Below are 25753 nucleotides of genomic sequence, written 5' to 3'. Positions count from 1 at the left end.
TCCCCTATCAACAGGGGGACGTGTTTAACCAGTGCACCAATTCGATGTTGTAACTTCGTTTCCTGAATCGGCCGAGGGTCACACATGAACAAATATTCATTCATTTCACCTAAACCACATAGCTACATATCAGCCAACAATTAAGTTAAGAAAATGTTCCGAACATTGTGCCGGACTGGCGGTGCCCTTTTAATGGTAAGAGACATGCTAATTCAAACTAGCTAACTTTAGGTAATTACTGTTAGTCTACTGAGTTAGCTTGCTACTGTACGCCAGCTAGCTTGCCTTGCTATCATGTGTTCACTGAGATGTTAGTCAGCTACCTAGATAACTAGTTACACAATATATACAAAAGTATGTGGACATCCCTTCAAATTAATGGATTCGGTTATTTCAGCCACACCGTTGCTGACAGGTGTTTAAAATCTAGCACACAGCCATACAATCTCCATAGACAAACATTGGCAGTAGAATGGCCTTACGGAAGAGCTAAGTGACTTTCAACATGGCAACAAGTCAGTTCGTCAAATATCTGCGCTGCTAAAACTGCCCTGGTCAACTTTTAAGTGCTGTTATTGTGAAGGTGAAACGCAAAGTGGTAGACCACACAAACTCACTGAATGGGACCACCAAGTCTGTCCTCGGTTTTGAACACTCGCCACCTAGTTCCAAACTGCCTCTGGAAGCAATGTCAGCACAATAACTGTTTGTCGAGAGCTTCATGAAATGGGTTTCCATGGCCGAACAGCCGCACACAAGTCAAAGATCACCATGTGCAATGCCAAGCGACGGCTGGAGTGGTGTAAAGCTCGCCGATATTGGACTCTGGAACAGTGGAAACGTGTTCTCTGGAGTGATGAATCACGCTTCACCATCTGAAATAATAAACTGGTTGGCTGGGACGATGGGATCTCCATACATGCAGTCTTCCTCCAGGTTTAGCGGATTTAGCGGATGCCAGGAGAACGCTACCTGCACCAATGTACAGTGCCAACTGTAAAGTTTGGTGAAGGAGGAATAATGGTCTGAGGCTGTTTTTCATGGTTCGGGCGAGGCCTCTAGTTTCAGTGAAGGGAAATCTTAAAGCTAAAGCATACATTGACATTCTACACGATTCTGTTCTTCCAACTTTGTGGCAACAGTTTGGGGAGGGCCATTCCTGTTTCAGCCTGACAATGCCCCTGTGCACAAAGCGAGGTTTGTCGATTGATGTGGAAGAACTTGACTGGCCTGCACGGAGCCCTGACTTCAACCCCATCTGAACACCTTTGGGATGAATTGGAAAGCCGATTTGAGCCAGGCCTAATCGCCCAACATCAGTGCCCGCCCTCACTAATGCTCTTGTGGCTGAATGGAAGCAAGTCCCTGCAGCAATGTTCCAACATCTAGTGGAAAGCCTTCCCAGAAGAGTGGATGCTGTTAGAGCAGCAAAGGGGGGACCAACTCCATATTAATGTCCATGATTTTGGAATGAGATGTACGACGAGCAGGTGTCCACACTTTTGGTCATGTAGTGTGTCGTTGGCCAGTTGAAAATGCCCTCAACAGTACAATCACATTTTATTTGTCACCTTAGCCGAATGGTGCTTTCACAGAGTTTATAAACCTAAATCTGCGCTCTTTGTTGCTATTATATTTAGTGTTGCACGGTGTACCGGTACCACGGTAATATCATGGTACCAAAACGTTTATGAACCAACATATTAGAATACCATTTCATATGATAGATACTACTGACTTTTTCAGCCCTACCCATCTGAAGAACCTGCTTGTGTCTGTTATAAAATCTTTATAAAGTCAGTTTTGTTTATAAATTCAGTTGAATTTAAGCTACAGCAGCTAGTCTCTTGTATGTGCAGATCCAATAATATCCACTTTCATGTGCATATCACTTGTGGCATCTGTAATCGCCAACCGCATCCCCTATCAGCCCTCACTCACCTGCTTCTCTCCGTCCACTCTTTGCTCGCTTTCCTCAGTCAGTTTGAAAAAATATATAATTTAGCCGGGATGCAGACCCTGATGAGTCTTCTGTTACAATGTATGAACATTGCTCTTTTGTATCATTTCATCACATGTTATAACCAAGAGCACAGACCAGTCTGAGTAGCCTTTGCAAGCTCACTGTCATGCAGCCTCTGAGTGTTGGAGATGGAAAAAGCACCGCTCCGCGACAGGCATGCTTGCAGCTTTACAGCAAAGAAAATGGCTTGTCTCTAGTCTAAAAATTTGCCATATTACCAGAGAAGCCTTTTTTCTTTCTATTGGGATTCACACTCATTTTATATAATTTCACAAACCATGTCGAGGGACACCTTAAACTAATCCTGGGTTGCGAATTATTGGTTTGATAATATACAATATTGTTCAGTCATCTTACCTAGCTAGCTAGCAACCTGGTAACTTGACAGTAGGTTTTGGCAAATTTAAAGGCACATAAAGAAAGGAAAAGAGCTTGCTACTCATGAGATGTGCTTAAAAATGTAGGATTCATATAGGCTTAATGTAAGCCTAAACTATCGTGTGCCTCCCATAGCCTGTTCTGGACTTGGATTGTGAAGAGACATCTTGTGGGGTATGCATGGGTGTCTGAGCTGTGTGCTATTAGTTTAAACAGACAGCTCAGTGCATTCAGCTTGTCAACACTTCTTACAACAACAAGTAGTGATGAAGTCAATTTTGAGCCATGAGAGATTGACATGCATATTAATGTTAGCTCGCATGTAAATTTAAGGGCCAGCTGTGCTGCCCTGTTCTGAGCCAACTGTCATTTTCCTAAGTCCCTCTTTGTGGCACCTAACCACACGACTGAACAGTAGTCCAGGTGCAACAAAACTAGGGCCTGTAGGACCTGCCTTGTTGATAGTGTTAAGAAGGCAGGGCAGCACTTTATTATGGACAGACTTCTCCCAATTTTAGCTACTGTTGTATCATATATATATATATATATATATATATTTTTTTTTACTATTACAGTTACAATCCAGGGTTATTCCAAGCAATTTAGTCACCTTAACTTGCTCAATTTACACATTATTTATTACAATATTTAGTTTAGGGTTTAGTGAATGATTTGTCCCAAATACAATGCTTTTAGTTTTGGAAATATTTAGGACGAACTTATTCCTTGCCACCTGTTCTGAAACTAACCTCAACTCTTTAAGTGTTGCAGTAATTTCAGACGCTGTAGTAGCTGACGTGTATAGTTTTGAGTCATCCGTGCACACAAAACACTGGCTTTACTCAATGATATGTCATTAGTAAAGATTGAAAAAGGTAAGGGGCTTAGACAGCTTCCCTGGGGAATTCCTGATTCTACCTGCATTATGTTGGAGAGGCTTCCATTAAAGAACGCCCTCTGTGTCCTGTTAGACAGGTAACTCTTTATCCACAATATAGCAGGGAGTGTAAAGCCATAACACAAGTTTTTCCAGCAGTAGACTATGGTAACAGGCTGATTGGTCGACTATTTGAGCCAGTAAAGAGGGCTTTACAATTCTTAGGTAGCAGAACTACTTTTGCTTCCCTCCAGAACTGAGGGCACACACATTTCTAGTAGGCTTTGATTGAAGATGTGGAAATATCGTCTGCTATTATCCTCAGTAATTTTCTATACAAGTTGTCAGACCCCGGTGGTTTTTCATTGTTGATAGACAACAATAATTGTTTCACCTATTCCACACACATAATTCAAAATGACAATACTTGTTTTTCAAAGTTTGGTCAGTTATACTTGTATGTGTAGTGTCAGTGTTTGTTGCTGGCATGTCATGCCCAAGTTTGCTAATCTTGCCAATGAAAAAATCATTAAACTAGTTGGCAATATAAGTGGGTTTTTGGACGAATGAGCAATGTGATTCAATGAAGGATGGAGCTGAGTTTACCCTTTTGCCCCAAATTTAATTTAAGATGCTCCAAAGCTTTTTACTTTCATTCTTTATCATTTATCTTTGTTTCATAGTATAGTTTATTTTTTTTAAATTCAGTTTAGTCACCTGATTTCACTATTTGAAGTATGTTTGCCAATTGGTTGTTCAGCCAGACTTATTTGCCATTCCTTTTGCCTCATCCTTCTCAACCATACAATGTTTAAATTCTTCATCAATCCAAGGGGGTTTAATAGTTTTTAGTCATTTTCTTAATCAGTGCATGCTTATTATTAACTGGAATAATCAATTTTATAAATGTTTCAAGTGCAGTGTCTGGTTGCTCCTTATTACACACCACGTACCAGCGAACGTTCTTTACATCATAAACATAGGAATCACTACAAAACGTAATGTATGACCTCATACTTTGGTTTCCCAAGATATGGCTTCTATATTGTGATTACTGCATCCGATGGATTTGGATACTGCTTTCAAGCTTATTTCTGCAGCACTAGTAAAGATGTGATCAATACATGTTGATTTCATTCCTGTTCTGTTTATAACTACCCTTGTCAGTTGACTGATAACCTGAACCAGGTTGCAGGCACTAGTTACAGTTTGAAGCTTTTTCTTGACTGTGCAGTTTGAAATCCATTGAAATCACCCAGAAAATAGAGAGGTATATCACATACATTATCAAGAATTTCACACATTATCCATATACTGACTGTTAGTACTTGGTGTTCTACAGCAGCTTTAAAAAAGTTTGTGGCCGTACGCACATCCTTAGCATAAAGAAGCAGCTTCCCACAAGAATGGGCTTTAGGTGAGACAGATGAACTGGTAGCCATATTATTTCAACAGTATTTAACATGAGATGCTCTCTTAGCTTTACAGGAGTGTGGTTCGGAATATAGACCGCAACACCGCCACCATGGCATTTCTGTATTTTCTGTAGATGTCATAACCATGTATTGCTACCACTGTATCATCGAAGGTATTATCTAAGTGAGTTTCAGAGATAGTCAGAATATGAATGTAATCTATAACTAGCAAGTTATTGATTTTATGAACCTTGTTTCTTAGGCTACATATGTTAATGTGGGACATTTTTAGCACTTTTCTGGGATGCTTGATTGTTTTTATTGCTTTACTGGGAAGCTTATCAGAAGTAGACATGCTCGTGTTTATGTTTGAGCTGATAGTGCAGGGTGAGCTGCACATGGTGGACTTCCTACTAGGGCACACCGCCACAGTGCTAACAGTGTTACTCTGGTTCATAGGCACATGATTACTGCATACAATAGCTGTAGGATCAACAGAGACATTCAGGGCATTTAGAAGGACAAATTAAGTTACTTACGTTGTTTGCCAACGCCCCTGGGCTAATGTATATTTGCTGCAGCATTATGACAATTTAGCAACACAATGGTAGGGATCAACTGAGCTGGTCTTGGGACATTAAGTCATTCTCAACGCAGCCTTGAAATGCGTGGAGAGAGTCCAGGAGCCAAGATGATTTGGACGGAATCCGTCATTCCTGTAGAGCATCTTCTATTTCCAGAAGGTGTCGAAGTTATCTATGAAAGTGATTCCAACAGAACTACATAATCTTTTAGCCAGGTGTGTAATGCCAGTAGCCTGTTGAATCTTTCACAACCGCGGCACGACGATGGTACCGGACCTGAAATAATTGGCTGCTTTTTGGGATCTTTCAGTGCTAGAATCAGTTATTTTAAAATCAATTTTCAGAAGTTCCGAGCTAGCCCTCGTCATTTGACCCCAAATGGATTACGACAGCGTCAGCTCCCGGCATCTGTCTTAGAACAGTCAGAAGCTGCCTTGTAATGTCCTGTACTCGTGCTCCAGCATAGCACAGGGTTTTTTCCCCCGCGAGCCAAGATGTTTCTTGGTTTCTGTTCATCACTCTACTTTTAGAAATATTGATATTGACAGTACGTTTGTACATCCACTGTATATCTGTAAAGCCACTACTCATTCTCTTATAGCTCTATGTTCTCTCTACCTATTTGTATATAATGTATGTAAACACTAAATTCTAAGGTCGGTATTCTGTCTCTTAATGTTGTCTCTAAATGTTGTCTATCACTAGCAGCACCATATCACCAAGTACAATTCTAAGTGTGTAAATGTACCTGGTGAATAAAGGTGATTCTGAAGTTGCAACTCTAATGGAGTAACCTTCTGATGCAACAATGTGTAATGTACATTGATGGTGATTTTGTTTCCCTCCAGCATTCCCAGAGAACAGTGCCCACAGTCCCAGCGTTGTGGGCGACACAAGCCCAGCAGCGATGGGCGTCCAGTCTGCCCATGAACACTGTGGTTCTGTTTGTGCCACAACAAGAATCCTGGGTTGTGGAAAGGATGGGCCGCTTCCATCGCATCTTGGAGCCGGTAATTTAACCATTGTTTTCCAATTAGCCAGTGATCTGCACCCTTAATTACACTTTCACACTATGTCACAGTTTTATATCCCGAATGCATAAAAATGATCAATTTACTAATTTGTCTTTCACTTTTCTGGATATTCTGTAGGGCTTGAATTTCCTAATACCAATACTGGACAAAATTCGTTATGTGCAAAGTCTTAAAGAGATAGTTATTGATGTCCCAGAGCAGTCTGCGGTCTCTTTAGGTGAGTGGCAACTGTGTCACTATTGTCTTCACTGTAAGCCAGTCCTCATTATTCTCAGTCGGTCCTTGTCTCGGAATGAACTGATATCTGATTACATCCACAGATAATGTGACACTACAGATAGATGGAGTCCTCTATCTTAGGATATTGGATCCTTTTAAGGTAAGTTTGTAAAGTCCATGATTTCTTGAGGTTGTTGTTCATGGAAGTTTTTGCTTTGTTTGTAGATATTGATAACAAGATGTACTTCCTTCCAGGCCAGCTATGGAGTTGAGGACCCAGAGTATGCTGTCACCCAACTTGCCCAGACCACCATGCGGTCAGAGCTGGGGAAACTGACCCTGGACAAAGTATTCAGGGTGAGTCTCGGGTTCTTTTTACAAATTTTGTTTGATATTTTTTTTTAACCTAATTTCCTTGTTTTATATTTCTCTATTTCTCCAGGAAAGAGAGACCCTTAATACCAACATAGTGCACTCCATCAACCAGGCGTCAGATGATTGGGGAATCCGTTGCCTTCGTTATGAAATCAAGGATATACATGTTCCACCACGTGTCAAAGAGTCCATGCAGATGCAGGTGAGAGGGGCTGGCCCTGCTGCCAACAAACTGAGAGACAGGTCTTGAACCTCCAAACTATTTCTGAACATGATCTTATCTATAGATTAGTGATACATTGCACATTATTAAGACTTAGCCTATCAGTTTTGTATGTTTACACTCTTTCTGACTGCCTTCCGTTGTGTAGGTGGAGGCAGAGCGTAAGAAGAGAGCCACTGTGCTGGAGTCTGAAGGTCACAAGGAAGCAGCCATTAACGTTGCTGAGGGTCGCAAGCAAGCTCAGATCCTGGCCTCGGAAGGACAGAAAACAGAACAGATCAACAAAGCAGCTGGTAGGTTAATACACATATCTAGATGACTTAAGGCCTTTGTTAACTACAAATGATGGTGTGAAAGTTGGACCGTTGTTTTTGATGTAAACTAAGTAATGTAGACTAAGTTTGCTTTATCTGCCTTAGTTGAATGTAAGTCGATCTAGATAAGGGTCTGCTAAATTACGTAAATGTTTCTGTTGTGCGAGGCAGCTTGATGTACTGAGCTTTCAGAAAGTATTCAGTCCCCTTTTTCCACATTTCAGCCTTATTCTAAAATTGATTAAATAAACTCAGCAAAAAAGAAACGTCCTCTCACTGTCAACTGCGTTTTATTTTCAGCAAACTTAACGTGTAAATATTTGTATGAACATAAGATTAAACAACTGAGACATAAACTGAACAAGTTCCACAGACGTGACTAACAGAAATGGAATAATGTGTCTCTGAACAAAGGGGGGGGGTCAAAATCAAAAGTAAGTCAGTGTCTGGTGTGGCCACCAGCTGCATTAAGTACTGTAGTGCATCTCCTCATGGACTGCACCAGATTTGCCAGTTCTTGCTGTGAGATGTTACCCCCACTCTTCCACCAAGGCACCTGCAAGTTCCCAGACATTTCTAGGGGGAATGGCCCTAGCCCTTACCCTCCGATCCAACAGGTCCCAGACGTACTCAGTGGCCATGGCAGAACACTGACATTCCTGTCTTGCAGGAAATCACGCACAGAACGAGCAGTATGGCTGGTGGCATTGTCATGCTGGAGGGTCATGTCAGGATGAGCCTGTAGGAAGGGGACCGAATGAGGGAGGAGGATGTCTTTGCCTCAACGCATAGCGTTGAATTTGCCTGCAATGACAACAAGCTCAGTCCGATGATGCTGTGACACACTGCCCCAGACCATGACAGACCCTCCACCTCCAAATCGATCCCGCTCCAGAGTACAGGCCTCGGTGTAATGCTCATTCCTTCGACGATAAACGCGATTTAGACCATCAGCCCTGGTGAGACAAAACTGCGACTCGTCAGTGAAGAGCACTTTTTGCCAGTCCTGTCGGGTCCAGCGATGGTGGGTTTGTGCCCAAAGGCGACGTTGTTGCTGTTGATATCTGGTGAGGACCTGCCTTACAACAGGCCTACAAGCCCTCAGTCCAGCCTCTCTCAGCCCATTGCGGACAGTCTGAGCACTGATGAAGGGATTGTGCGTTCCTGGTGTAACTCAGGCAGTTGTTGTTGCCATCCTGTACCTGTCCCGCAGGTGTGATGTTCGGATGTACCGATCCTGTGCAGGTGTTGTTACACATGGTCTGCCACTGCGAGGACGATCAGCTGTCCGTCCTGTCTCCCTGTAGTGCTGTCTTAGGCGTCTCACAGTACGGACATTGCAATTTATTGCCCTGGCCACATCTGCAGTCCTCATGCCTCCTTGCAGCATGCCTAAGGCACGTTCACGCAGATGAGCAGGGACCCTGGGCATCTTTCTTATGGTGTTTTTCAGAGTCAGTAGAAAGGCCTCTTCAGTGTCCGAAGTTTTCATTACTGTGACCTTAATGACCTACCATCTGTAAGCTGTTAGTGTCTTAACGACCGTTCCACAGGTGCAGGTTTGTTAATTGTTTATGGTTTATTGAACAAGTATGGTCAGCAGTGTTTAAACCCTTTACAATGAAGATCTGTGAAGTTATTTGGTTTTTACGAATTATCTTTGAAAGACAGGGTCCTGAAAAAGGGTCCTTTTTTTTTGTTGCTGAGTTTATATTTTTTTCTTCATCAATCTACACAAAATACCCCATAATGACAAACCGAAAACATGTTTTTAGAAATGTTTGCTAATTTATAAAAAATAAGCATACCTTATTTACATAAGTATTCAGACTCTTTGCTATGAGACTCGAAATTGAGCTCCGGTGCATCCTGTTTCAATTGATCTTCCTTAAGATATTTCTACAACTATATTGGAGTCCACCTGTGGTAAATTCAATTGATTGGACATGATTTGGAAAAGCACACACCTGTCTATATAAGGTCCCTCAGTTGACAGTGCTTGTCAGAGCAAAAACCAAGCCATGAGGTGAAGGAATTGACCATAGAGCTCCTAGTCAGGATAGTTTTTTTGGCTCAGATTTGAGGAAGGGTACCAAAACATTTCTGCAGCATTGAATGTCCCCAAGAACACAGTGGCCTCCATCATTCTTAAATGGAAGACTCTTCCTAGAGCTGGCCGCCTGGCCAAACTGAGTAATCGGGGGAGAAGGGCCTTGGTCAGGGAGGTGACCAAGAACCCAATGGTCACTCTAACAGAGATCCAGAGTTCCACTGTGGAGATGGTTGTCCTTCTGGAAAGTTCTCCCATCTCTGCAGCACTCCACCAATCAGGCCTTTATGGTAGAGTGGTTAGACGGAAGCCACTCCTCAGTAAAAGGCACATGACAGCCCGCTTGGAGTTTGACAAAAGGCACCCAAAGGACTCTGACCATGAGAAACAAGATTCTCTGGTCTGATGAAACCAAGATCAAACTCTTTGGCCTGAATGCCAAGCGTAACGTCTGGAGGAAACCTGGCACCATCGCTACGGTGAAGCATGGTGGTGGTAGCATGCTGTGGGGATGTTTTTCAGTAGCAGGGGCTGGGAGACTAGTCAGTATCTAGCGAAAGATGAACAGAGCAAAGATCAGAGCGATCCTTTATGAAAACCTGCTCCAGAGCACTCAGGGACTTGTCCCTAAACACACAGCCAAGACAACGTAGGAGCAGTGGTGGAAGAAGTACCCAGTTGTCCTACTTGAGTAAAAGTATAGATGCCTTTTAATAGAAAGTTACTCAAGTAAAAGTCACCCAGTAATCTACTACCTGAGTAAAAGTATTTGGTTCTAAATATACTTATGTATCAAAAGTAAAATTATAAATAATTTCACATTCCTTCTATTAAGCAAAGCAGGCGGCACCATTTTTGTGTTTTTAACATTTATGAATAGCCAGGGGCACACTCCAACACTCAGTGTGTGAATTGGACCATTTTCTGTGTCCTGCTAAGCATTCAAAATGTAATGAGTACTTTTGGGTATCAGGTCAAAAGTACATTATTTTATTCAGGAATGTAGTAAAGTAAAAGTTGTCAAATATAAATAGTAAAGTACAGATACCCCAAAAAACGACTTAAGTAGTACTTAAAGTATTTTTACTTAAGTACTTTACACCACTGGACAGGAGTGGCTTCTGGACAAGTCTCTGAATGTCCTTGAGTGGCCCAGCCAGAGCCCAGACTTGAACCCAATCGAACATCTCTGGAGAGACCTGAAAATGGCTGTGCATCGACGCTCCCCATCCAACCTGACAGAGCTTGAGAGGATCTGCAGAGAAGAATGGGAGAAACTCCCCAAATACAGGTGTGCCAAGCTTGTAGCGTCATACCCAAGAAGACTCTAAGCTGTAATCGCTGCAAAGGGTGCTTCAATAAAGTACTGAGTAAATGGTCTGAATACTTATGTAAATGTGAGATTTCAGTTTTTTATTTTGAATAAATTTGCCCAAATTTCTAAATTCCTGTTTTTGCTTTGTCATTATGGGGTATTGTGTATAGATTGAGGAGAAATAAAACAACTTAATCGACCGATTATGATTTTTTTTCGGCGCCGATACAGATTAATCGGCCAATTCGGGGTGTGTTTTTTTTTTTTTTACATTAAAAAATATATATTTTATTTGTAATAATGACAATTACAGCAATACTGAATGAACACTTATTTTAACATAATATAATACATCAATATCAATTTAGTCTCAAATAAATAATGAAACATGATCAATTTGGTTTAAATAATGCAAAAACAGTGTTAGAGAAGAAAGTAAAAGTGCAATTTGTGCCATGTAAAAAAGCTAATGTTTAAGTTCCTTGCTCAGAACATGAGAACAGAAACCACTTCCTTTTAACGTCTTATTAACTTGTCTTCAATATTCCAAGTTAATAAGTTTTAGGTTGTAGTTATTATAGGACTATTTCTCTCTACGATTTGTATTTCATATACCTTTGACTATTGGATGTTCTTATAGGCACTATGGTATTGCCATCCTAATCTCGGGAGTTGATAGGCTTGAAGTCATAAACAGCGCTGTGCTTCAAGCATTGCGAAGAGCTGCTGGCAATCGCAGGAAAATGCTGTTTGAATGAATGCTTACGAACCTGCTGCTGTCTTCCACCGCTCAGTCAGACTGCTCTATCAAATATCAAATCAGACTTAATTATAATATAATAACCACACAGAAATATGTGCCTTTTGGTCATTAATATGGTCAAATCCGGAAACTATAATTTTGAAAACAAAATGTTTATTCTTTCAGTGAAATACGGAACCGTTCTGTATTTTATCGAACGGGTGGCATCCATAAGTCTACATATTGCTGTTACATTGCGCAACCTTCAATGTTATGTCATAATTATGTAAAATTCTGGCAAATTAATAACGGTCTTTGTTAGGAAGAAATGTTCTTCACACAGTTCGCAACGAGCCAGGCGACCCAAACTGCTGCATATACCCTGACTCTGCTTGCACAGAACGCAAGAGAAGTGACACAATTTCCCTAGTTGAAAGAAATTCATGTTAGCAGGCAATGTTAACTAAATATGCAGGGTGAAAAAATATATACTGCTCAAAAAAATAAAGGGAACACTTAAACAACACAATGTAACTCCAAGTCAATCACACTTCTGTGAAATCAAACTGTCCACTTAGGAAGCAACACTGATTGACAATACATTTCACATGCTGTTGTGCAGATGGAATAGACAACAGGTGGAAATTATAGGCAATTAGCAAGACACCCCCAATAAAGGAGTGGTTCTGCAGGTGGGGACCACAGACCACTTCTCAGTTCCTATGCTTCCTGGCTGATGTTTTGGTCAGTTTTGAATGCTGGCGGTGCTTTCACTCTAGTGGTAGCATGAGACGGAGTCTACAACCCACACAAGTGGCTCAGGTAGTGCAGCTCATCCAGGATGGCACATCAATGCGAGCTGTGGCAAGAAGGTTTGCTGTGTCTGTCAGCGTAGTGTCCAGAGCATGGAGGCGCTACCAGGAGACAGGCCAGTACATCAGGAGACGTGGAGGAGGCCGTAGGAGGGCAACAACCCAGCAGCAGGACCGTTACCTCCGCCTTTGTGCAAGGAGGAGCAGGAGGAGCACTGCCAGAGCCCTGCAAAATGACCTCCAGCAGGCCACAAATGTGCATGTGTCTGCTCAAACGGTCAGAAACAGACTCCATGAGGGTGGTATGAGGACCCGACGTCCACAGGTGGGGATTATGCTTACAGCCCAACACCGTGCAGGACGTTTGGCATTTGCCAGAGAACACCAAGATTGGCAAATTCGCCACTGGCGCCCTGTGCTCTTCACAGATGAAAGCAGGTTCACACTGAGCACATGTGACAGAGTCTGGAGACGCCGTGGAGAACGTTCTGCTGCCTGCAACATCCTCCAGCATGACCGGTTTGGTGGTGGGTCAGTCATGGTGTGGGGTGGCATTTCTTTGGGGGGCCGCACAGCCCTCCATGTGCTCGCCAGAGGTAGCCTGACTGCCATTAGGTACCGAGATGAGATCCTCAGACCCCTTGTGAGACCATATGCTGGTGCGCTTGGCCCTGGGTTCCTCCTAATGCAAGACAATGCTAGACCTCATGTGGCTGGAGTGTGTCAGCAGTTCCTGCAAGAGGAAGGCATTGATGCTATGGACTGGCCCGCCCGTTCCCCAGACCTGAATCCAATTAAGCACATCTGGGACATCATGTCTCGCTCCATCCACCAACGCCACGTTGCACCACAGACTGTCCAGGAGTTGGCGGATGCTTTTGTCCAGGTCTGGGAGGAGATCCCTCAGGAGACCATCCACCACCTCATCAGGAGCATGCCCAGGCGTTGTAGGGAGGTCATACAGGCACGTGGAGGCCACACACACTACTGAGTCTCATTTTGACTTGTTTTAAGGACATTACATCAAAGTTGGATCAGCCTGTAGTGTGGTTTTCCACTTTAATTTTGAGTGTGACTCCAAATCCAGACCTCCATGGGTTGATAAATTGGATTTCCATTGATTTATTTTTGTGTGATTTTGTTGTCAGCACATTCAACTATGTAAGATTATTTCATTCATTCTGATCTAGGATGTGTTATTTTAGTTTTCCCTTTATTTTTTGGAGCAGTGTACTTGTGTATTGATTTTAAGAAAGGCATTGATGTTTATGGTTAGCTACATTAGTGCAACGCCAGTGCTTTTTTTCACTAATGCGCTTGTTAAATCATCACCCGTTTGGCGAAGTAGGCTGTGATTCGATGATAAATTAGCAGGCGCCGCATTGATTATTTGCAACGCAGGATAAGCTAGTTAAACTAGTAATATCATCAACCATGTGTAGTTAACTAGTGATTATGTTAAGATTGTTTGATAGTTTTTTTTATAAGATAAGTTTAATGCTAGCAAGCAACTTACCTTGGCTCCTTGCTGCACTCGGGTAACAGGTGGTCAGCCTGCCACGCAGTCTCCTCGTGGAGTGCAATGTAATCCGAGTCCAAAAATGCTGAAACTTGAAATCGGCCGTAATTAATCGGTCAACCTCAACTTAATACATTTTAGAATAAGGCTGTAACGTAATAACATTTGGAAAAAGTCAAGGGGTCTGAATACTTTCTGAATGCACTGAACAAGTACACCCACTGGACAGGACGCTAGCCTTTGTGACCGTTTCTGATGAGACTCTTGTTATCTTCACCTAGGTGAGGCCAATGCTGTCTTAGCCAAAGCAGAGGCCAAAGCTAAGGCTATCCGGCTGTTGTCAGACGCTCTAGCTGAACAGGTAAAATAGTTGTGATGGCTTCATTGTGTGTATGTGTGCGCACATCTAGATGGCACATTGACCCAACTGTGATTGTGTTTCGAACAGAATGGAAATGCTGCAGCCTCCCTCAGTGTGGCTGAGCAATACGTCTCCGCTTTCTCCAACCTGGCCAAAGAGTCCAACACCATCCTGCTGCCCTCCAACTCTGGTGACATCAGTGGCATGGTCACACAGGTCTGTCTCTGTTTCTTAAGCTATTTATGTGTGATTGCTCAGCCCATCTTCCCTGGCCCTCCCTTTTAACACACCCCTGTCTCTCTGTCTCCTCTCTCAGAACAGTAACAGTCTATATCTTCCCCTCAGGCTATGACTATTTATGGCAGCCTGGCTAAGCAGAGCTCCAAAAAGTTAGAAAGTGTGTCCCCAGAGTGGGCCATGGAGAAGAGTGAGGAGCTTGTACCACCAGCCCCGTAGTGAATGACGTCAAGACCACTCAAAGCAGTCACCGAACCGGAAGCAGTGCCAGACAACCATGAGGCGCCAAGGCATTGTTGCCTGGTTAGCACCACCACTGTCTGGCCCAAAGGACACACTATCTGTTGCCGATTGAAGGACATTGAAACAGGAACAGGAGAAGAACGTAAAGACTTGCTTAGAGGCCTGGAAACATCAACCCATTTGGGAGGATTCATGTCACTTACACATTGTTTAATTTTGATTGAGTGTTATTGCACACATTACCTACATATGTTCCAATTACAAATCCACAAGCTGTCATCTTGGTACTCTTCTCTTGCATCAAATACCAAATGACTGCGATGATGGGTATGATAGTAACTTATGGTAAACTAGTAACCTGATTTAAAGCGTTCTGTTTAAGTGCTGTATTGTTGTATTTTATATTTCCAACTATTTGTCCTTCATATGTTTTCATTTCATAGTGTCATGAATGTTTTACTTCATGTGAGAGCTTGTGACCTGACATTAAGATCCTCCCAGGGTCAGAGCAAGCAGAGGAAGGAATAAAGGTCAGGTATTTGAATAGTTTGGATGCAATCTCCCCTGGAATACTTTCAATTTGGCTGCATTTAGACGGGCAGACCGTTCTGATCTTTTTTCTACTAATTGGTATCAGATCACATCAGACCAATCACATCAGATCTTTTTCAGAGCTGATCTGATTGGTCAAAAGACCAATTAATGAAAAGAATGATACCTGTGTAAATTATAAACTACATCAAGTTAAGTCACCAAAAGTACTTGTAAGAAAATGACCTTGGATGGAAATATAATTGTTGAAGTGGAATGTTTTGGAGGAAGGTTTTGCATAACATAGCAAGTTTATTGATTTAAATGGCCAATATACCAATAATGGTCAACCATTATTATACTTTCACTATTAAAGGAATTGTGATTGACTTTAGGGACGATTGTAACACCTCATCACAATAAATCTTGGTTGCGAAAATTATTGGTTTGAATGATTTGGAAGTGGACACAGCAGTGATTTCATGTGATTTTTTTCTCCATATTAACTGTAGTAAATGTACATACAGAAGTCATGCTCTCTGAAAACGATCTCAGTGAGATTTCTCCTAAGATGCAATTTTCTGAGGATTTTTCACCTTCGATATCACATGATTTCCATCAGTATGCATGTTATACAAAGGAAAAGCCTCAGGGGGGGGCTGTTGAGTTATTCAGTGGTAGTTTGTCTACAAAGCTACTTTACAGCCTTAACCATTTCTGTTGCACCGTGACTGGGGGCTCAACTCCTTATGTCGTCCTCCATCCTCATTTCGCCTGCTTTTGAAAAATGTCAAAGGTAATCTCGAAGGCAAAGGGAGGAAACGTGGAAACAAATGCCCTTGTATGAAATGAGACTAGGCCGCTAGCACGTCATCAGGCAGGAGGAATCCCAAAGTATGTGTTAAGTGCCCCAAAAATTAAGCTTCTTTTGCTAGACATTTTATAGATCAAAGGATAAATAGAGAATTTTCTCCTCTGAGAAAACAGCTGATTCAAAGGGAAATCAGCAGATTTTAAAACGCGTCCATGCTAGCTTTAGGGAGGATGCTCTTGTGCATCCTCTGCCGAAGTAGATAATCGAGGAGGTGAGCATACTGTTCGCCTACTAACGAATTGACACTTTGACCACCTATCGGTTTCCGGGTCACAGAGGAGAGGATGGAATTTTGTATAATTGAGAATTGTTCAATATCGTCAATTATCCCATGAACCACCCAATCAAAGCTTTACATGCTGACCAAACCACCTCTGTGTCATCGTGCGTATGTTGATTTTCACTATCCCCACCAAATGTGTTCATGACACGCAGGTTAAAATACCAAAACCAACTGTGAACCAGCTATATTGGTCAAATTCTAGGTTATCCTGATGGTTATATAGGCATAATGACATCACTCAGACTCAACAATGACAAGGTATTGGCCACCTAGATATGTACATAATGTAGTTTATTTTAAATAGGAAGCACTGTCAGCAGAAAATACAATAGTCTAGAATATCCATGTGAATGGACAATAAAGGGCTATCAAAATGTATTGTTGATGGCAACATTGTTTGTGATATTGTAGGATTTACTCTTGTGACACCATTGCTTCCAAGCAGTTTTGTGATAATCATTTTAATCATTAAGAAAATTACTCCAATCCTTAGTGGTTATTTATTTATTCTTTCAGCATGGGTTGTTGTCATTTGTATCATACGCTTGCCCGACACATTTTACTGAACATACATTGCGATATTTCTATCCATTTATGTCTCTATAGAAAATGAACATCTGGAAAAAAGCACAAGCATACTTTTTTAATCCTTAAGGGAAGATAAATATGTAGCCTTATGTTGTGTGCAAATTTGATATAGGCCTATATTTTGACCAAAAAGTTACACTTTTTTAATTCTATATTTTTTGTACAGGTGAAAACGACAAAACAGGCCACTAACTGGGAGCGACAAGTCTGCGTCACCACCTGTTCCCTCATTCTGTGGTTTTTAGTCTCTCTTCATTGATTGGTCAGAACTTTCTGTACGGTCCGCCCTTTTCAGAGATTATGCTCACTCAATGGATGGACTAGATGTCATTAGAGAGTATTTCGGCGCCGCCTTCTTATCTCAGTGCCCTCAGGTTAGTCTAATGAATTTTATCATGGCGTGCCCGTGGCAGGGGGCTATTGCTCTCTGCCGAACCTTTATGTTGCCCTTTACAGCATCTCAAGCCCACCTGTAACTCTGTGACAACTTAAAAAAGTGATTGGAGACATTGTTTGCAATGTTACCGGGCTGAGCGCATTTTTTCTGAGACGTTTGGTACATTTCTTTAACTAGAGGGATTGTCAGAGAAAAGCTCTTGCCATGTCTCTACTTTGTGTAAGAGGTGAGTTTTTCCCTTTTTCTTTAATACATTTTCATGGATTTTTGACTTCATAAATCGAAAGCAAAACAATGGTTTCAAGTGAAGTAACGTTAGATTGTGAATCCCAGCAGTAACCGGTTTGAAAACCAAATAGACCAAACTGGATGAATTGAACTTTTGCGGCTGTGATTATTTTTTTATTTTCCTTGTTGAAACAAAGTTGTTTCCTTATGTGTCTCTCTTATGCAGATGTAAAAGATAAACGCTCGAAGTTAATATATTGTATAAAAATAGTTTATTTAGGCAATTTAATTTGGACATGGAGATGATCTATTACATAATTCTGAGATGGGAGCCGTCACCTCTACCACCAGCTGTTTCCCAGCGTTTCTGCTCTTGTCAGCTGAGTTAACGTTTGTTAGTTTGACATGTCAGTTTCCAAATTACAGCATTAGCAAAAAGCAGTTTTACTTGCTAAACATTTTTTGCTTGTGTAATGGTTGTTATTGGCTATCAAAAGTATATTTAGAATTTGGTTGACTATTATATCAAGTAAACCAAAGCCACCTAAATTAGATTGTGTGCTCTTATGGTACACAATCTGGTTTTGCAATAGTGTTATCGTTTGTGTGGTGTGTGTGTGTGTGATCAAGACACTGGACAGCCTTTTATCTTTAGTTTGTGTGATGTCTAAGATCACCATTGCCATGTCCTCTAAACATCTCATTTACTTCACAAAGAGTAGCCTACAATCCAATTTGTGTGGTAGTGTTTCTGCTTAACATCTAAAGTGTCTTAACAAGACTGTATACTACAGTTCAGGTAACATTTTGCAAATGAGGTTGTCTGAAGTCAAATAAGTGTCAACTTAGTCAAAACCACATTTCTGCTCTTATACATGTGTAGTATACAGCCATTATTCATGCTTGACTGGCATTTTTGTCGGGGTTAAGCTGGCTACCCATGTTTGATTCTTTTTCTGGGGGTACTTGATACTGGCACAATGTATGCTTGTGCAGTGACTCATTGTTCAATTGATGATGTAATTAGTCATTGAAATTATGCACAAAATACCATCAAGGAATAGAGGCAAAAAATACAATTTTGCTTGACTGAGTTCTCTGAACTTGTCATTTATTTATACTGTAAGAAAAGCTTTTCCCTGTTTCCTTTTTCAGTTCTGAAAAATACTAAAATGAAGCAAAATATGACTCAGATATATCTATTAATGAAACTGAAAAATAATTACTAGTATCTGATTAGTTTTATTAGCTCCCCCTCTGTCGTCAATACCTGTGGCTCAGGATCAATACCCATGAATCTGCGGCTGGTACGGGAAATCTCTCTTTTTGGCACTGAGGGAAATAAAACTGCTTTTTATCCCAGTCTTTCAGGCCTATCTCCATCAACACTAATAATGTTTAAACAACATTTTATGCCCGACATCTCATGTTAGTCTACATAGCAGACCAGGTAATAGACCAGTGTCAACCATGCTTGAAGCATTATTTTCATTATCTCTTCAAACATTATATTTTGGCAGGTACATAATGGCACAGATGTGTGATTGTGGTCATTAGGAACAGCAGTTGGCAGAGGTACTTTTTGATGGAACTTGTGTGCCTTGTCACAATTTCATAGTAATCAGGCTCCTCCCACCTAACAAGTGAGGCGTCTAAGTTTTTAGCTCACTTAATTGAGTCAGTGGCTTTTGTTGTCACATCCAGACTTACAGCAGGTGCATGACACCAGATGGTGAGGTAATAAAACGGTAGAAATGATAGCCGTCTTCTCTTGGCATCTCTCCATGGGCTAACCTTAATTCTCCACATCCAGTAGAATCTTGTTTGACACCTCATTAGGCCAAGCCTCTACCTGGGCCTGTCACAGGCCAGAAGAGATGAGGGCTTGTGGCAGTGTATGGGTCATGAGGAGTCTGGACAGGTGAACACAGCACATCCAGAGACGAACACTCTAATTTACAGTAATTTAGCATGTTTGTTTAATATCCTGTGGTTTCCTCGAACACGTTAGTCCTAGAAAATGTACAACATCCATTTATTGATTAGTATTGGGAAAATGGAAGCTGGAGCCACCGTAGTTTAGTCTACCAACAAACAGATAGTGGTGCATTGAATCCTAGACCGGATGGTCGGCCTGTATGTGATTGGCTGCTGTGACTCACCCCTTCCCCCATACAGCAGTGTCATGGTTTTTTGTTTATTTATTGCCCCTAGAAAGGCCCATCTCCATGGTGATGTCTTTACACAACAGATATGTGTTCTAGCCCTCCAAGTGTGACAGGTGGACAGTCACAGAGACCCCTGCTGTGTGTGGATGAGGGCGGAGCTGGGTGGACAGTACACATGGACCTCTCATAATAATATGGTCCTGCAAACCTAGGGATTGTATTGTGTGGATGCTGAATAGGCATCCTGGTTTGGTAGATGATTATTATTGCAGACTGAGTGTTTTAGGAGTACCACCAAGCCTTTTCAAATGCTAAGTGTGCCATTGACATGGAGAGGGATTTATTCTGTGGCTCCTTTTGAATAAACACTGATGTGTGTCTCTTAGTGCTATAAAAAACACAGTGTTCGTGACAGTCTTGATGAAATGAAAGCACACTGTGCATGATGAAATGGGCCATGTTGACTTTGTCACAGATTCAGCTGCGTCAATAATCTGATATGTAGATAGAGGGACAGAAGGATAGCTCGAGATGTATGGACTAGGCCTATAAATCATGACGATGTCATGTTGACAGGGCGAAAGAGAATTGGTCAGAGAGGACAGCGAGTTTGAGAATAAAGTGCAGTGAGAGAGCTGAGAGATTGCAACAGTAATCCCCTGGCCATCTGTTGTTCTGTCTCGCTCTCTCTGTCTCTGTTTCTCTCTGCTCTCTGGTCTGCTTTCCCGCCCATAGGCTCCACCTGATCCGCTCCAGTGCAGTGTGTAAATACAGAACAATAGAAGCCTCTTACCCTGCTCTTCTCTTCCTGGCTCCCTGTGCCGCCTGACAACACTCCCTAGGCATGCGTGGCCGGAGTCAGCAGTGTGTCTGTCCCATCCACAATATGTGGTCACGTGACTTGCATCCTCTGACCCCAATTTAAGGGTTACCAGTACTAATCCTCCGAGCTGAGTAACAGTCGCAAGCCAGGCAGGCGTCCAGTGAATTCACTGGTGGAAATCCCTTAACTCAATATTCAAATGCACCTTGTGCTGGGCAGCTGCCAACTCCCAAACATATCTTAAAATTTGACTGGATGTGATCAATGATATAGTTGGTATGTAGTATTCTTATTGGACCTTTTTTCTGTCCCATCATTTTATTACTCTGCTGCTGTGTGTTTTCAGTCTACTAAAACTAATATATACCTTATCTTCAATTATATATAGCCAATTGTTTCCTTTTACTGCTTTGGATACAGTTAGGGTTCTTTTGTTGTTCCTATCTTTTGGTTGAGAAACAAAGCTATGGTCACACATCAGGTGAGCACACAGTAGAGCAGATTAGAACAGTAGGTTGATAGGGGAACTGAGCAACTGCCCCTGGCCAAACACTGATGGCTTCCTCCAGTCACAAAGATGGACGGCTGAGCAGAAGAGAGATAAGAATCACTTTCCATCATAATGGCCCCTCGCTTTATGGCCCTCTGCTCTGTTCGCCGCCGCTTACAATGACGTCAGCTTGATTGGGACATCATGCCTGCCGTCGTGCCAGCTCACAGGCCAGAGTCACAGCCTGGTGGCCTAGAAGAGCTGTTCTGGAAACACTGACGTCACACTCCTGACCCTCTGCTTTTCCACTGCTCCCTTTCCTATTTCCGCAGCCAGTGGGAGAATCGCAATTGGATTTCCTTGGTTCCTCCAAGAGGAAAGATAATAAATAAATAAATAAATAAATGAGCTTGTATGAAATTACTCTTCTCTAGCGCGTCATCATCAGGCAAATGACAATTACAGAAGTGGAATCCCAAATGAATGTGTAAAGTGATGAATAGAATGTAGCTGGTGTTGCTAGACTTTTTATATATAAAAGGATAAGTAGCATATCAGTTTGTGCGCATGCTTTTCTCATCTGAGAAAACAGCAGTTTCAAAGGAAGTGTGGTGGATTCCAAAACTCTTCCACGGTAGGATACACCAGAACATCCTCCCCCACAGGAGGCAATCGAGGAGAGGAGCAAATTCCTCCGTTCACCTATTAACGAATTGATGCTCTCCTACATATGGCGACCGCTTGTCGGTTTCCGGGTCACGGAGGAAAGAGGAGTCGGAGTGGACAGACCTTTGCCCAATTGAGAATGTCTCTGTGTGTGTGTGGAGAACGGAAGATGGCAGGTGCATTTTGAAAGCGCTCTCACCTCCATTTCCCTCCTTGGGGTCGTCTCTTTGCCACGTTGTTGCTGGGGAGGTTAAGAGGCTAACTAAGATGGGCAAATAAATGGAGCCACACTCACTTGGGCTGCATGTTATTCTAGCTGTGTGCAGAGCGAGAGAGGGGGAAGAGCTGTACGGGCTGATATTAAAATCATGTAGAGTCAGCTCCTGTCACTCACTGCCACCCGATCCTGCCCATCTGCCATCCCAGCCCTGTCGTTTAGTCGCCGGTACATAAGGCTGAAGCAGCCATCACAATTAATCCCGTCTAAACCATCTTTCAAATCCATAACCCTTATTGTATAGATACAGGAAAGGACTGAAGTCCGCCAGGTCTAAAAATACACCGGAGTGCACTAGATGTTTTTCTGCTCTCGTTGTCCACATAGTAGATGAAAAGAGAATTTGCTATTTTTTTTTTAAACATCTGGTAGGCTTATCATCATCATTGCCCTTGTTGTATGTTACATTCTGCTTTGTGATACCTATATTTTGTGTAGATTAATCCGCCATTCAACCAATGACTACCGTTTCACCATTCTGACTTGTGCTTCACACACCTTACACTGGAATGATAGGTATGACTTTGACTTTCTGCGAACTGAAGGTCATTAGGCCAATATTAGGCTATCCCTAGACATTTGAAATATCTTCATGCCGAGAAGAGCCTTCAGGCTTCTGTCATAATGGTCCATTTTAAGTAAAAAAACTAAACAACTATTATTGCAGGGGAAGTTTGGTAAAACTAATTCCGTCTGAGTTGTCCACTGGAAAAACGGACATGCTGTGGTAACATTTATATAACCAACATTCTATAGTAATACTAGTCCTGTGCGACTAGGATTTAGGGCTCTCCATATTCCAGTCTATCAGGGTTTTGTCCAGGCAAAGGTTGGGATTATGGATCCAGTGCCAGAGAACATAGCCTATCTGGGAGGGCTAGGTCAGTACGGGAGTGGATTGTGTATTATGGGATTTGACTGTGAAAGATTACAGCACAGAGGTCAATATGAAAGTGTGGCCTCAGATTAGTGGTACATTTATTAGAAACATCTGAATATTTACATGAAAAAACTTGATAATCATGTAACATGTTATTTTAACTCCTTTTTATGATGTTCAATGGCGTATTGAAACATCATTGTTTATTTTATTTTTAAAATATTGATGTTTTCAGCCTTGCTGTTCTCCATCGGAATAACTAATCAGTTTTTATGAAAGTATCCCACATATTTAGGGTATAAACTTTAGGGTTTAGATCCATTTTTTTGTGAGTATTTAGTGATTGTCTAAAATGTGAGAGGCTGGTGTTTTCTGCTGCTAGGTTTAGGTTGAGAGGATATTGTAATGCTGATGCTCACTCATACAGACATCACCTGGATGGCCACGTCTCACCCTGAACAGGTTCCTACTCGACGCTTCATCAACACGTGCTCCATCTGTTGGTCTGCATACATTATTCATGAATTTCAGGCCTCACCTACACATGTCATGTGCTCTTTTTTCTCTGTGGTTGTGGCTGATTGGTGTTTGTGACTGGTTCCTGGTCCCTGATTCACCAATTGGTATGCACTGCTGGGTTACACTCAGCATGATGGATCTGACTGCAGCCTCTCAGGGGATGCCATTGAGGAGACATGAAGTGACCACGGGATCATAGTCATTGTACACAATGTAGTCTACAGCAATTTGTTTCTGATAAAGCTGTGTGATATCCCTGAAGTAAGCCATGAGCAGGGATACTGACTTGCTGTCTCTTTAAAAATAAATAAAAAACACATCTTTGATGTTTCTAATGGTTATTTTATGTTTCTTTTTCAGTAAAGAAAGCCAAGCTACATGGATCACCGGGTAAGTCCTTAAACTCTTTATTTTATTTTAGTGTTATGTCTTTGAATGTTGTCCCAAACTAGAAACTTGTGGGTGTGTCATAAATATTTTAGCTATTTTGACAGTGGGAATTATGGGCACAACACCTGGCGTTAGCGTGATAAACGCAACATACGTTTTATAGGTCTGACGAGGGTTTGACCACTCACTGGCCAATGAAAACCTGCTCCGAAGCTTTTTGAGGTTGTAATAAACAGAGTGGTGTCTGTTTTCTACCTACAAATATAGCTGTCTTTTGAACGGTTTAAGCTACCAAATATTATGACCCCATCACTGAAAGATAAGACTCGCAGGAACACGTATTGCCTGATGATCTTCTGAATTTCACAATATCTTTTTGATGCATTTGTCACTGCAAACCATACATCCTTATGATTGAAGTACTGTCAGACTGATTTGGCACTGGTGCACGTTTTTAAGGACACACCTCAGATATTGCCATCCCTCCCACCTCAGCGCAAGCGAGCACATAAAACAGGTAAATTACCAATCCTGCTGCAAGGGTTGGAAAATAGCAGAGCACCGGCTTTAACAAGTAGAAACTGCCAACAAGTGTGTGTTTGACAATTTTCAGCCTAAAAATAGAGGTGTTACCGAGGTATTTGGAAATGGCCACGGGATGATTTTCAATACTGTCAATGCCGTTGAAACAATTTATTTGAAGTTTTCATTAAATTAGAATATCTGTAGTTACTTATTCAGTAAATACCTGCAGTGAACTTGTGCGATCGTTGGAGATAAAGCAGGTTGCGTTCTTCATTTCACCTGTCACATTATTTTACATTATGAAGCTTACCGGTAGTCTCCAGTCTAGGGCTGTCCTGACAAAAAAACAATCTTGGTCCAATCGATTGGTCTAAATTTTTAACATGTATTTTTCCATATATAGACACACCCTATGTGTTTTTAATAAAATCAACTATGTGCATTGAGCTTATCTGATGCTTAAAGCTTATGGTTTGATGAAATAAGACAAATGCCTCACGAGGGCGCCAGAGATCTATATAACCAGAAGAAAAAACACTTAACTTGACCCAACTATTCTCCTCCAGCTCCTGCTGGCTTTCGCAGATTCTGCTATTACTCTCCTGAAGTTGCTTGTAATACGCTACACGAGGAGTTGGCAACCTTTCTCATATTGAATGCCAATTTATCTTTTCTACCAATCTGTGTGCCAGTTATGGTTTTCATATGCACATTTGTGTGTAACAGTTTCATTTAATTTATAATAACGTCTCCATATCTCAAAATCATTGCCATGTGGTTAATCAAAATTCCATCAAATCTAAATGAAAATGATGAACCTAAAAAAGTAAATGCCATTGCCAACTATGTAAAAAATAGCCTACATAAACCCAACAAATAAAAACATTGCAGCCTGCAGGTAGAAAAAATCCTATACAACCTCCCGACTGGTGCAGTGGTCTAAGGCACTGCATCGCAGTGCTAGCTGTGCCACTAGAGATTCTGGGTTAGAGTCCAGGCTCTGTCGCAGCCGGCCACGCCCGGGAGACCCATGGGGCGGTGCACAATTGGCCCAGCGTCGTCCGGGTTAGGGGAGGGTTTGGCCGGCAGGGATGTCCTTGTCCCATTGTGCACTAGCGACTTCTGTGGCGAGCCGGGTGCAGTGCACGCTGACACGGTCACTAGGTGTACAGTGTTTCCTCCGACACATTGGTGCAGCTGGCTTCCGGGTTAAGGGGACATTTTGTCAAGAAGCAGTGCGGCTTGGTTGGGTTTTGTTTCGGAAGACGCGCACAGCTCTCGACCTTTGCCTTTCCTGAGTCCATACGGGAGTTGCAGCGATGAGACAAGACTGTAACTACCAATTGGATACCACAAAATTGGGAAGAAAAAGGGGTAAAACATTTTTTGCCAA

At 41.9% G+C, this 25753-nt stretch overlaps 2 protein-coding genes across 4 annotated transcripts in view; both read left to right on the top strand.

The window, feature by feature from the left end:
• Window positions 1-78: 78 nt before the first annotated feature.
• On the top strand, window positions 79-15691 carry stml2 (Stomatin-like protein 2). Its single transcript, NM_001141736.1, is given in 10 exon segments — window positions 79-195; window positions 6126-6287; window positions 6429-6528; window positions 6632-6690; window positions 6786-6887; window positions 6973-7107; window positions 7277-7421; window positions 14162-14241; window positions 14329-14457; window positions 14587-15691. Coding segments are annotated over 10 exon segments (1065 nt in total). The 5' UTR covers window positions 79-153; the 3' UTR covers window positions 14698-15691.
• Window positions 15692-17385: 1694 nt separating this feature from the next.
• Window positions 17386-25753, top strand: part of LOC123725363 (uncharacterized) — a 54569-nt gene continuing 46201 nt past the window's right edge. For all 3 annotated transcript variants that reach the window (XM_045690407.1, XM_045690408.1, XM_045690406.1), the window contains exons 1-2: window positions 17386-17620; window positions 23806-23835. In XM_045690407.1, coding sequence (XP_045546363.1) covers window positions 17599-17620; window positions 23806-23835 — 52 coding nt within the window. In that variant the 5' untranslated portion in view covers window positions 17386-17598. The remainder of the gene's footprint in view (window positions 17621-23805; window positions 23836-25753) is intronic.

The sequence above is a fragment of the Salmo salar genome, chromosome ssa01 (assembly GCF_905237065.1).
Source record: "Salmo salar chromosome ssa01, Ssal_v3.1, whole genome shotgun sequence".
NCBI lineage: Eukaryota > Metazoa > Chordata > Actinopteri > Salmoniformes > Salmonidae > Salmo > Salmo salar.
The sequence above is the reverse complement of the archived record's forward strand: the minus strand, read 5'-3'. Positions and strand labels throughout refer to the sequence as shown.